The sequence below is a fragment of the Leucopleurus acutus genome (assembly GCF_964270905.1).
Source record: "Leucopleurus acutus genome assembly, chromosome: 9".
NCBI lineage: Eukaryota > Metazoa > Chordata > Mammalia > Artiodactyla > Delphinidae > Leucopleurus > Leucopleurus acutus.
In genome coordinates, this window is record NC_139144.1 from 62,928,346 (window position 1) to 62,942,475 (window position 14,130).

General features: G+C 41.9%; 1 protein-coding gene across 1 annotated transcript in view; it reads left to right on the forward strand.

Moving 5' to 3' along the window:
- Positions 1-3,954: 3,954 nt before the first annotated feature.
- Positions 3,955-14,130, forward strand: part of ZNRF2 (zinc and ring finger 2) — a 97,485-nt gene continuing 87,309 nt past the window's right edge. The window contains exon 1 of the mRNA XM_082847007.1: positions 3,955-4,938. Within this exon, the coding sequence (XP_082703133.1) occupies positions 4,491-4,938 (448 nt within the window). The 5' untranslated portion in view covers positions 3,955-4,490. The remainder of the gene's footprint in view (positions 4,939-14,130) is intronic.

A 14,130-nucleotide genomic window follows, 5' to 3' on the forward strand; every position in this document is an offset into this window, starting at 1 on the left:
CATTGAGGGCAGGGCCCAGCAGTCTGTTTTAACAAGGTCTCCAGTTGATTCTTTCATGCACTAAAGTTTGCAAAGCACTGATTTAGACCATCGTCTGTCAAACTGCAGATTACGACCCATTAGTGGCTTATGAAGTCAGTTCAGCAGGCAGTAACCAGCATTTTACAAAAGTGAAATGGAATAGACTAGAAACTGGAGTGCATCCCACGTAGCATGGGTATGACCTCATAAAACTTTGTTCAGTTCTATACATGTGCACTGATTTGGATGAAGCAGCACTTTTAATTTTTGAAGAACTGGTAGAGGGTAGAATAAAGAAGCTACAAATTTTAAATGAAGTCAGAACTGTTTGGCTGACAAGAAAACACAGTGACAGTTTAATGTGGATTCCTGTTTGGAGAGAGACAGAGGAGAGAGGAAAGAGGGCCAAGGAGAGAACATAGCAGGCCAGTTTCGTAACTCCAGAATCCTCGAGGTGAAAGAAACAAAAAGTCCCACCCAGAGAGGAAACAGAAGGGGCATCTGCCACAGAGGAAATGTCAAGGAAGATTAGGTCATGTGCAACCTTCAGGAAACAATCACTGAAGCTGGAATATTCATTCACTCCTTTATTCATTCATTCATTCATTCACAGATCACTTATTGTACCATCATAGGTCCCAGGCACTGTGTTAGATGCTGGGGGTACAGATGTGAGGCCTATCATGGACAGTGTTGTTTAATGACAGCCAGAAGATCAATAATAATAATACAATCGTGCTGTGAAGATCAGTGCTGTGAAGGGATTATGAACACAGCACTGAGTGGGAATACTGAAGTTAGCCTGTGACGATGGCGTTAAGAGTGGGGTGACAGGGGAGATCCATATGGAGAGGGAATTTAATCAAGATGATGACCACTTTTTTTTTAATCTTTTTGAATTAGTGTTTTTATTTTCTTTGGATAACCACATTTTAACATGATGTTCTGTTTTGAAACTAATCAGTTGTGCTAGATGGTGTTTCTAGATACACAGTTTAAAGCAGAAGGAATTTAGCTGATCCACACAGACACAAAAAATTTTTCTTTATGACATTTTGACGGCTTAATAACAGGAGCTGACACTTGAATTTTTTCATGTAACTTTGTTTATTGTAAAATGTTTTACTAAGATTTCATATTTAGCTTAGATATTTGATAGCCAGACAATTGTTCGTGTGTGTGGCAAAGACACGCTTGCTATGTGCTTGCCAAAATTTTTTCTTTCTCTTCCTGGACACACACACAAAACCACATTTTCTGACCCCTTTGCAGGTAGGTTTGCCTATGTGACCGATTTCTGCCAACATGGATAGTGGGTAGAGGGTTGCAAACCCTTCCAGGCTTGGCCAAAACTTCTTCCAATATCTGCCCCTTTTCTTTGGCCAGCCAGGTGCACAGGATCTAGTGACGGACTCTGTGAGGGACCCAGGGGCCTGCTTAGCACTAGATAAGAGGCTGGGTCCCTGAGTCACCGCTTGGAGAAGAGATACCCAGGATTGCCACTTAAGTGGGGAACTGTTCGGAGGGAGATGAGAGGGTGTACCAAGTGAACTTGTAACGTGCTTTCATTCCATCAAGACCCTGAGGCTGAGGGGCTTGTTTCCACTGCGTGGCTTAGCCTGCCTTGACTAAGATGCCATCCCTGGCACTGAGGAACACAAAGCACATATCTATGAGCTGAATGAATTTTTATCCAACTCCAATTTTTATCCTCTGTATCCAATGTTCAGCCTGTAAATGGCCTTCTCACTACTCATTTATTCAACAAATACTTACCTAGAGGTTACTGCGTGCCAAGCACTGCAACGGTGAGCCAAAAAACCACTTTCCATGCCCTCATGGAACTTACAGTCTTGTGAGGAACGGACATCAATAATCAAACAAATGTAAAATTCCAACTGTTGTGAGTGGTGTGAATGCTGGAAACCTGGCACTATAAGGGGATTTTTTTCCTAGGTAGGAATAAATGAATAAATGTTGAGTGCTTTTCAGGTGTAATTAATGTCTGGGTAAAAATCACTTAAAAATATAGGTTTGGATGTGATGAAGCAAAGTATAACTAAATCTGGATATGAGTAAGAGTCACAGAGTTAAAGATTTCCATTGAATAGTTTTAACTAATAAATGGGGTTTATTCCATTTTATAGTTATCTAAACTTTTAAAATGCATAATGTATAAATGATGTATAAAATTTTATACATGATAGAGTATATAATGATGAGTATGAAACTCTTTATCAGTTGTTAGCTCCTCAGAGACTTGCAAAAGTCTTTTACTCCTTTTTAAAAATCATAGTTTATTACTTTTCTCTATTAACAGTAAGTTCTTGCCATATTGGTGACAAATTCCTGCTGAACCACAGTTCTGCACCCAAGGCCTCATTCAATAAAAGTTAAATCGGATCAAATCACTAGATGCCTTCTTAAATGAGAGCTTGTCATTCTGGTAACACTTTGGCATTTCAAACTTTTCTTTGCTTACCAAGTAAACGTTGGTTTCAGTAAGCTCATACCCAAGATGAAAGAATGTTAGATTTGAATTGAGTAGCTTTGTGTGTGTGTATACATATATACACACACACACACAATACATCAATATCTATACATATATCCTTCACTTCTGTTTAAAAACTTGATTCTCATACCTCAAAGAGTGATAAAAATCATTACAAAGCTTGATAAAAATGATAACATAAACGACTCATTACAAATATGGAAAAACGACAAAGTATTTACGTCTGCACTTTGTACAAAAAACACCTGTTGCAATTATTTTCATATAGAGGACACTTTTAGGCATTTTAAAAATGGGAGGGTCAGAGCAGGCTGTCCACTGGGTATCCAGACCATGCTTTGCTACCAAGACACCACATTACAGTTATGAATGGAGTGAGAATTTTATTAATTGCCATTTTAGAGAAATTACAGGATTTTAAAACAGCAGGTACCCTCGAGATTTGATACCAAGATCCCAGGTAAGGAAACTAAAGTTCAAAAAGGTAAAATAATTTGCTTATTACACGTAACTTAGTTTTGGTCCCAGACCTAGACCCCAGGTCTCCTGAATTGGGTGCTTTCTCTGTGCCACAGTTTTTGCCCTACAACTGAAGATCAGGCTGGATTATCGTTAGTTCTATCAACTCTGTGCTTTTTCCACACTCAGAGTGTTTAAATGGGATAGATCTAATTCAGATCAAGTTGGCTTATGCCTCCTCTGTTCTTTCTTTTGTTTTCAGTCTTTTATCATCAGCATTGGTGAGCTTCTGTTTTATTTAAACGACACACTCGGAGTAACACCAAGGAGGAAGTTGACACCCACCCAAACTAAATGACTCGGGACACAGGACCGAGCCATTCCCAGCCCCAGCTGGAAAAAGCTGAAGTAGACCCACGGTCAGGTCCGGCGTCCGAGGGCCACGTGCGGCAGGAGGGGCCGCCTTCTGGTTGGCGCTCCGAGGGGCTCAGTCCCTCCAATCGGCGTAGGCCCTGCGCTGGAGAGGAGGCGCGCGCCCTGCATGAGAGGGCGGGGCCAGCGACCTGTCCATCACCGATTCCGCGGGTGACAGCACCTACCACACCAAGGCACCTACGCGAGACAAGGCCGAAGCGGGAAGGCCGCGGCTGGGGGAGGCGGGGCCAGGCTGGCGGGAGCCAATCCGCTGGGCGGCGCCAGGGGGCGGGGTCACCGCGCGCGACCCAAACACTCCGGCCCTGGCGCATGCCGGAGCAGCGGAGCTTCTCCGCCTGCCGGTGAGAGGGCCGCTGAACCTCCTCCCCTCCTGGGCACCCCTACCTTCGTGTCCCACCTTCCCCCCCCCACCCCCGCCCCTCCTTCACCGGGGGAGCGCGGTGACGGTTGCCGGGAAGCACGCGCCGCTCCTCCCTCCCCTCCGGCGTCCTCCCCTCACGCGCCACCCGCTTTTCCTGCTTCTCCGTTAATAACAGCTGGGTGGCTGGGGGAGGAGGGAAGGTGGCCTTGGCTGAGTCTGGGCGGGCGCCTCCCACTCACCCGCGAGCCGCCGTGGGAGCAGGAGGATGGCGGCGGTAGCGGCGGCCGCCCGGGAGGAGGCGGTGCCGAGGCTCTCGGCGCAGAGCGCGGCGGCGGCAGAGAGCGGCAGCGGCCCGTCGCGGCGCACTAGAACCGAAAGCAGCAGCAGCCGCGCAGCCACCTGAGCCGCCCCTCCCGCTGGAGCCAGCGAGCGGCGCCCACGGGAGCCGGGGCCTCCTTCCTCTCCGTCTCTCCTCGTCTCCCGCGCCCCCTGTCAGGCAGCAGGTCTCGCCCGCCAACCCCGAGAAGAGCGCGCCGGGCGCAGACCGCCCCTCGGGGCGCCGGGCTGCGGCCCTGGACGTGCGGGCTTCTGTCTGCGCCGGCCTCGGCGCCTCGACCCTGCCCTCTCGCTCACGCGCTCGCTCCCCCCCTCCCGGCGCTCCGGGCGCTGCGCGCGGGCCCGGCCCGGGACAGGGCGGACATGGGCGCCAAGCAGAGCGGCCCGGCCGCTGCTAACGGCCGCACCCGCGCGTACTCGGGCTCGGATTTACCTTCCAGCAGCGGCGGAGGGGCCAACGGGACCGCGGGCGGCGGGGCGCGAGCCGCGGCCGCCGGGAGGTTTCCGGCTCAGGTGCCCGGCGCGCACCAGCCCAGCGCCTCCGGTGGCGCCGCGGCGGCCTCGGCGGCCCCACGCAGCCGCTCCCTAGGCGGGGCCGTGGGGACCGTGGCGGCGGGGGCCCGCGCGGCGCAGTCCACCTTCAGCATCCCCAACAGCAGCAGCGGCCCGTACGGCTCCCAGGACTCGGTTCACAGCAGCCCCGAGGACGGCGGCGGCGGCGGCAGGGACCGGCCGGCGGGCGGGGGTCCCGGCGGCCCACGCCTGGTGATCGGCTCCTTACCAGCTCACCTCTCGCCGCACATGTTTGGAGGTATGGCCCCTTCCCTCCTTGGCTCCCGCGGGCGGCACGTGGGCCGCGGCTGCGCTTATTTTTACCCTTCTCCTTTTCTCCTTCAGCTTGGGCGCCGGGGGTTCGCCGCTCTGCCGGGCCGGGTCACCCCTCTTGAGGGGGGGGAGAGAGAGAGAGAGAGACAGAGAGAGAGACAGAGACAGAAAGACAGAGAGAGAGAGAGAGAGAGAGAGAGAGAGAGATCGCCTCTTAACCCCTGCAGCGCCGCTGCCGCGCGACCCTTGTGTTTGTTTGTTTTTTTTTTAACACAAAGTGCACCCTCACCTCTTCGCGGCTCCTTAGTCCAGAAGGACCTTGTTTGCCCCCCGGAGGTGAAGGGAGCAAATAGTGTTTTTAAAACAAACCGACGCAACAGCCCTGGTGCTTGTGGGTTTTAGTAGCAGGAAGTCAGGAGAAGACCCGTTGCTAAATGTAGTTCTATCTGGTGACTCGAGTGGTGAGCAGTTTTTAAAGGCCAAAAGTCAGAGTCTGAAATGAACAGATGAGTATTTGAAGAAGAAGGGAGTTATCGTCTTTGGAGTGACTGTTAATATATAAAACTGTAATTCTTATATCTGTGTAAATAGTCCCACCTGTTGCGTACACTTTAATTGGATGAATGTGTTAATGAAATGTATATTTTTAAACCCCAGTAAACTGCTACTTTAGATAATGGTTAATATGAGTCCTGCTTAATTTGGACAGAGCATTAAAAAATTGAAAACAGTTTCTTAAGAAGATTAATTATCATAACTCTGCCTGCAAGATGCAGTAAAAGCCCTAGGTGCTTTTGAAAAGCCATGTTCACTAGAGTTCAGGGAAAGACACTGAAAAATGGAAATTTTAGTAGTTAAACGATATGTGTTTATGTAGAAACAGAGGGGTAAGGATGCCCCTGATCTGAGGAAAACAAATTCTACCTCTTCAGTTATGTTTTATGCTTATGAACTTTTTGTCAAAACGGTTAATGATAAATGAATTAAGACACCCTCGCTTCCCAGTTCATGAAAAGAAGTAGACGTTAACTCTGGCTAGAGATGCAGACTATAGAAGATAAACGTTTCCATATCATTGCGTTATGCATCATATTATCTGCATTCACAGTTGAGCACAGATGAATAGTGAAAACACCATCATTTCCATTTCTGTATCCCTTTTACTCATGTGCTCATAAATGTGAGAAATTTGAGTAGGTGGTTGGTAAAGTGGAATATTCAATAATGTAATTTAACTGCTCTGTTCTGTACTATCAGCATTCCCCTTTGCATAAATTAAAAATGGGAATGACATGTCTAGTTTTTTCCATCTTCTTAATACTGGTTTGTATATTCAAAATATAGAACAACTCTCTAGTCACCTTACTTTAATTAATTGTTATTAAAGTGATTTCTGCTGTGTAACTAAAAATATTGACTTTTCCTAAGATTAGCCATTAAAAAAAAATTTTGTTTTTGAGAAAAAGAATTAGTGCTGACCATACTGTGATTTGTGATTCATAATTAACACAGCTGAAGGTACTGTAGTCACCACATCGAAGAATAACAAAAGACAGTTTCTTGAGAATGGAAGATTAGTGCAAGAATAAAGGCTAATAAGCTGGTTTTTAAAAAATGATTATCTTTTTAAGATTAAAATTTGCATTTAGCAGTTATGTATATTTAGAAGCTTGCTAAAGAAGGGGGAATAGGAAAGGGTTTGTTAAATTAGTAGTTTTTGTTTCTTTGGTATACTGATGGAGTGTCTTAATTCAGTTTTTTTTATAGCGCTGATAATTTCTTTTAACAAAGAGTATATTTGTATGGGTTTATTTTCTTAAATATGTTTCATTCAGAGCAGGGGCAAATAGTTGACACCTGTGCTATTAATTCATAGTAAGAGCAAATGAAGAAGATCTAGTTGCTGAAAGTTGGAGAAGTAAAGCGTTTATCTTTTTTCTCATCTAAATTCCTAGATTTGTGCACTTAGTCCTTTTAGTATTTTGGGGGTTAGGATGACTGGGGCCTGGTGGAAGCACAGTGGCACTGAGAACTGTGGCAGCCTTTCTTAACCAAGTCTCTAGAGAATGGAGCCCTAATGTCTTAAGGCATCTGTTGTATGCAATTAATTAATTTTTTTCTCCTGTGCATTTAGAATGTTTCTAGTTATATATCTTTCTCAGGAAATTTAAGAAAACAGTCATTCACATAATCTTGGGTTTGGTAATTCAGATGAGGAACCCCAGTTGAGAAAGTTTGGAAGAGGATCACAAATTATTTTTTCTTATTAAATGATGGGAACAGATCAAAGTGCGTACCTTAAATCCTAGTTAAGACCGGAAGATGGAATACACTTAGGTGAAAAAGCACCTTTCCAGCAGCATTTGCTTTAATGAGATTTTTACCTGTATTTCAGTGGATGGGCTCATTAGGGAAACTTAATAGAAGCATGTTTGTCATCATCCTGAGATTTAGGGAACCAGGTGATGAATCTTATTATTTTAAAACCTAGGCTTTATTATACTCCGTGTTGAGTTAATTTTTTAGTATCTATTATAGTGTTAATGTGTTTATTCAGTTACAAGTTGTACAGATGTTTGGGCATTATAAAGTAACTCCATCTGAAAATTGAGAAAAGGGATATTTCTAAATTAGTGGGAAGTTATTTCTGTAAGTTTATAAAACTTATTTTAATTGAGGTTTGTATTGTTACTGTCTCCTAATAGGGAAATATGGTGCTAATAAGATTCAAAATTATCTTTCTTTAGAGGGTGTCATGTAATTTATAGAAAAGGAAAACCTAAACAATACCACTTTCTAAAGAAAAATTTAGAAGTCTGACAAGTTGAATTGTTACTAGTTCCGTCATAATGAATTACCAAATTAAATGAGGTTTTCTGTGTTGGTTTATGTTTTTCTCTCTTTGGGACATGTATTTTGGCTATATTCGCTCTTATTTAGTTCCCTCTAGAGAACCAGAAGCGAGGTGCTTAATTCACATATTTCAGTTTACAGAGATTTCCTAGAACTTCTTAGGACTGAATTATTGTATATCAGAATATGATTATAAAACATGTAGGAGTTTTTAGGTCAAGTAGGTTTTTCTTCTTTTTGTTATTCTTTTCAGAGTGCTGAGTTTAATACTATTACAGTGAACAAAAGCCTTTTCTTTATCACGTTTGTTCTAAAACAGGTCTTTAAGGGAATAGTCTAATATTTAAAAGACTTGGTGGTATCTTAGGATTTTTTTGGCTCTATTGTGTGTCTACATTTTTTCCACTATCAAGTTGCTAAATGTTCATAAAATCAATTATATGCGTGGTAAAATAGTGTTTAATGATCCAGCAAGGATGGCAGAGGTAAATTGGACTATAAAATTGTACCAGTCAATGGAGTTCATTTCTAGAGAAACCATGTGGGCTTCTCTTACATCCATGAGTTTGGAAGTAAAAAGGTGAAATGAATTAATCTAGACAATTTACTGATGGTACTGGGTTGCTTTTGGCCTCCTCCTAATTGATTGGCTTGAGTTTCTTTGGGCGTGTTGTGCCTATGAGTATTTCAGTCGTCTGATTGTAATTCAGGTGCCTCCTGTTACTTAGGAAACATGCTTCCTTTTATTGAAGGGGTTTAGGTTATCACTTAAAACAATATGTTAAATAAAATTTGTACTTTTGGCAGACTTATTTCTCTTAATCTTCAAGATGGATGTGGGTTTTCAGGTGTTAGATTATCTCCATTAATTAACTGTATTGAATTGTACTCAGTTACTACTTCTTACCAGTATCTAGTGCTAAAATGTTTGAACTGGGGATATTGTGATTAATCTACTTTCTATTCCTGAATGTTCTTTTATTCAATTGAAGGCTTTTATGGGGTGGTAGAAGAGAAATGTCTGCTGTTTCTTAAGAAAAATGACTCTTCTAACCACTATCCCGTCACCCTCCCCCCCCCCCCCCACAAAAAAGCAGCCCACAGGAACTCTGATGGTTAATGTTTCTCACTTGTAATCTCACATAATCTTTAAACACTCTAGGGAGATACCTTGTGTTGTATGCTTTGTTATGCTAAGGTGTGGACTCTGCCTTGGAAGTCTTTGCTTTGGGAGTATTTTGAGTTTTCTTGACTGCAAGGTGGAAGGTGTGCCAGAGGGAGGAGTGGTTTGTGTTGCACTGGGCATTATCTGATATGAGAGCTGCCTGACCTAAGTACTTTTGATGCCTTGCTGTCCACGTAGCCAGAAAGAGCTCTGTTGTTTTACTCACAGGTAGTGTCTACAGCAAGTCCTCCGTCGGCCTCCAATTTGATTGCTTTGCCTGGTAACAAGTAAGTAGGTTCTTATTTATTTTCTGGTTGCCAATACCACTAATTAGATACCAGTTTTTTTCAGTTTATTATTTATCTTGTTTTTGTAAGAATTGCCTTAATGTTATACTTACTGTATATACTGGGTATATGTACAACCGGGTATTTTAGCAAATGAGTTAAAAAAGAAGTATAGGAACTGCTTTTTGTAGCACAGTACCTCCTAAATGTTTTAATTTTGCATGTATGTACTTGACTGGTGTTATTAATGAATTAAATTTGTTCTACGTTTATTTAAGTGTTTAGAAATTGGGGCAAACATGCCCTTTGTATGAAAAAAAGTGTTCAGAAATACCTTAGGTTTGATAGTATTCAGTTGCGGATAGTTTTCTATGCTGCTTATTAAATTACTACAAATTTAGCTGCCTAAAGCAACACATCTTTATGATCTCACAGTTTCCATGGGTTAGGAGTCTGGGTGCAGCTTAGTTTGGGTCCTCGGCAAGACTGCAATCAAGGTATTGGCCAGGACTGGGTTGTTTATCTAGAGTCTGGGCTGGGGAAGGGTCTGCTTTCAAGCTCCCTCCCTCAGGTTGCTGGCAGAGTTCATTTCATCATGGTTGTTAAGCTCTTGCCAACTTGCTTCTTCAAAGCCAGCAAAGGAGAGACTAGCAAGATGGGCTGGTGCTACAGTCTTATGTAAATATGTACATGTAATCACACACAGCCCATTGCCTTTGCTGCATTCCATTGGTTATAAACAAGTCACAGGTCCTGCTCATACTCAAGGTGGAGGGAATGACAGAAAGGTGTAAATATCAGGAGGCAGGGATCACGTGTGGCCACACTGATTATAGACTTAGGTTGACCAGCTAAACATACAATTGTTCTAACCATATTTTTGAACTCATTATTTATTTACTTTGAAGAAGTTGTAATATTGTAGGTGCTAAGGGTTGTTTAAGTAAACATGAATCGAGCCCCTCCTAGGGGCTGGGCATTGTAGTTGTCAGGGGTACAAACCTGGGGCTTCTGGCTGTTCTTGCTCAGCCCTCAGTTGAATTTGAGATGATTATACACTTGTAACAGGTGCTATAATAAGTAGGACTGTTAACAAAATACTTTGTTGAGGTATCAATACTAGAGCAGTCTAAGAATACCTCACAGAGGAAGATAACATTTGAACTGTGTTTTGAAGGATTTAGAAGTTTTCTGCAGGGAGGACAGTACAGACTAAAGAAGAATCCACAAAAGCCTTGGCTTTGATACAGAATCTTGAAAAGTTGTGTGTCTGGATTGTAGGGTGCAAAGAGGAATGATAGATGAGAACATGAAGCTAGAAGAATAGCCTTGAACCAGTTGTTGAAGGATTTTACAGTGCTACAAGTTTGTTTTACTTAACCGAGTTTTAAAGCAGGGTGGTATCATGATCAGGCCAGGGGCACCATTACAATCATAGTTTATATGATGGCAGCCTTCAAAGCTGTATACAATTGCCCTGATGATGATTAAATTGCTTGTTAGGAGTGGGAGAGTGGTAGCAGGAAGCTAAGCTAGGACTCTATTAGAATATAATTGGTGGAAGATGCCTAAATTGAAATCATGGCATAGGTGAGGAAGAGGATTTGATTGAGATTTCTAATATACAACTGATAGAATTGAGAACGGGGGTGTGTAGTGTTGTCATTAACCAATATTAAAAATAAAGAACAAGTTTTAGGAAATGATAATGAGTCCTTTTAGGCTTGTTAAATTTTGAGGATTTCCATCTAGAAGCATCTTTTAAACAATTGGAACTGTAAGTCTCTAATTTAGGACATTACAAAAAATTGAGAAATGGTCAGTTTGCAGATCATAAGTGAAGCTGAACAGTGGGTAGGATACTGAGGGATGGATGTAAATTGAGGAGCAAGCATGGAACACCGGGGAGCAAGAATTTTAAGATACAGGCAGAGTAGGAGGCCAGTGATTACAATTAAAGCACAAGGAAAAGAAGTGGTTTAAAATGTTTTTTATTAAAATAATGTGTTCAGGGCTTCCCTGGTGGCACAGTGGTTGGGAGTCCGTCTGCCGATGCAGAGGACGCAGGTTCGTGCCCCGATCCGGGAGGATCCCGCATGCTGTGAAGCGGCTGGGCCCGTGAGCCATGGTCACTGAGCCTGCACATCCGGGGCCTGTGCTCCGCAACGGGAGAGGCCGCAGCGGTGAGAGGCCCGAGTACCGCAAAAAAAAAAAAAAAAAAAAAAAAAAAATAATGTGTTCATTAGACAAAACTAAAATGTGGAAAATACAGAAAGGCACATATAAGCAATTGCAAATCATTTGTAATATTACCATGAGAAATAACCAGAATAAATTGCTGATGTCTGTTTTTCCATATATATGTCTTAGATAGAAAATTTGAAAGTCATTCTTGTATATTCTTTTGATTTTAAACCTTACTGATGTTCTAATAAAAGATTTTAAAACTACAGATTTCCCTCCAAGAATTGGCTTTAGCTGAATGCCACAAATTTTGAAGTGTTTTGTTAACATTCAGTTAAAAATATTTTCTAATTTCCCTTGTGATTTCTTCTTTGATCCATGGGTTACATATTCCTTGATAAAATGCTCTTTCTACTTCATCAGTTTCTTCTATCATTTTTTTTTTACAGCATTATTTTTAATGACTGCCTGCTACTCCAGAATTCATTCAATAAATATTTAATGAAGACCTACTTTGCCTTGCACTGTCCTGAGGATTTAGAAGTGAAGAAAGCTCCGTGCTTTCATGAGCCTTATATTCGGCTTGGGGGAGACAGTAAACAAACAAGTAAGATATATAGTGTGTCAGAGGGCGTAGAATGTGATGGAGAAAATGGCGTGGAAAGGTAGATGGAGATTGTGGGGTGGAGATTTGTCCCTATTTTAAATAGGGTTTTAGGGATAACCTCTCTGATAAGGTGACATTCAAGCAGAGACTTAGGGAGTAAGCCATGAAGGATCTCTAGGGGAGAAGCAAACCCAGGCAGAAGAACAGTAACTAGAAAGGTACAAAGGTGTGATTGTAATGAATGTTCCTGATGTGTTCTGGGGACAGCTATGAAACCAGTGTAGTTGGAGTGCAGAGGGTGGTAGAAGATGAGAGGAGTGGGGTGGGGCAGTCTCATGAAATGCCTCATAACCATTGACCTGGTTTTTAGAGTTTTGTTTTAGAGATGGGGAAGCATTAGAGAGTTCTTTTGAGAAGATTGACGTAACCTGACTTAGGCTCTTAAAGGATTGCTCTGGCCGTTGTGTGGGAGTAGACCCTAGAGACCAAGAGTCGACCAAAGATGCAAAAACTCTTGGCAAGAGATAACAATGGCTTGGACAGGGTGGCGGCACTGGCGTTGGTGAAGAGTTGCCAGACTCTAGATATCCGATTCTTTGAAGATGGAACCAACTGGATTAGATGCAGAGGAGTGAAGGATTAGCCAACCCTTGAACAACGTGTGGGTTAAGGGTACAGGTGCTCTGGGCAGTCCATTTTCATTTGTACCCCCCTCTGAAATCGCCATTCCTCCACATCCACGGTTAGGTGTGGGGGGTCAACCAACTGCAGATGGTGTACTGCAGTATTTACTATATTGAGGAAAGTCCATGGATAATTTGACTCCCACAGTTCAAACTTGTGTTGTTCAGTGGTCAACTGCAGTTAGTTTGCAGTTTGGTGGTACTATTAAACATACTATTGCTGTCAAAATCCTGGCATGCAAATTGTTATATTTCTCCAGTTCTTAGAAATTTATCAGAGACAAGGAATCGTGAGAACCAAAGATATGCATTTGTTCAAGGCATTTGATCTTTATTGCTGAAATTGCCCTTTAGAAGGGGCAACTTCTTCAAGCAAGGTATAATTTTTAGGACTATCCATATCATTTTTTTTTCTTCCCATGAAAACTCAAATGAGGTTTTTGGTACTTAACAAGTGCATATTGGTAGGTGCATTTCGAGTAATAGCTGTCAGAACCATTATTTTATTCAGTGTGTGTGTGTGCTCCCTCTCTCTCTCTCTCTCTTTTATTTTTACAATAAAGAAATTTAGTATATCAAAAAAAAGAGTAAGTACATTGCATCATTTGAATTTAGTAAATTCTGACCATTAGGAATTGAATAAATTCCTAATTTTTGCTTGAATTGTGAGTAGTCCGTGATAGTTCATTAATTTATCCTATTTGTATACATGTGAGCTGAGAAAAAGAACAAAGAAACCATATATATATCTGTGTGTGTCGTGTGTGTGTGTGTGTGTGTGTGTATATATATATATATATATATATATATAGTGGGTTGTTACATGTAATTTGTTTGAAAGAGCCAGGTCTTGGTTTGAACAATAAATGTTACTATTTTTATTATTGATTTTTATTTCATTAGTTGTTTTATCTTTTAGTTTCTTTCTCATTTTGTAGTTAATTTTATTTTCTCTTAGCTTCTTAGTTCATTTATTTTTCTTTTTTTTAAATAATAAAAGCATTTAAGGCTATGATTGCTCTTCAATACATACAGTTACTTCCCACAGCTTTAGACATTTAGTATTTTCATTGTCATTAAGTATACTTTTTTCATTTTAAGTCAGCTCTGTTGAGGAATAATTATATTAACTACATTTAGATTTTTTTCTTTAACCTGGGAGTTATTGTAAAGTGTAGCTGTGGTAAATTTTTACGTGGTAAATTTACTGTTGTTGTTCTTGCTACCCTTTTGTTATTTCTGGTGTCAACTAGGAAGGCAGCTGTGCACACCACTATATCACCAATGCTGCACAGCTCTAGTATTAACTAGGAATATTACATTGTAGTCAGAGACTCTGAAGACTTTTTCAACTGCACATGATAGATATACAATGCAAAATAGCATTAAATGGAAAAAC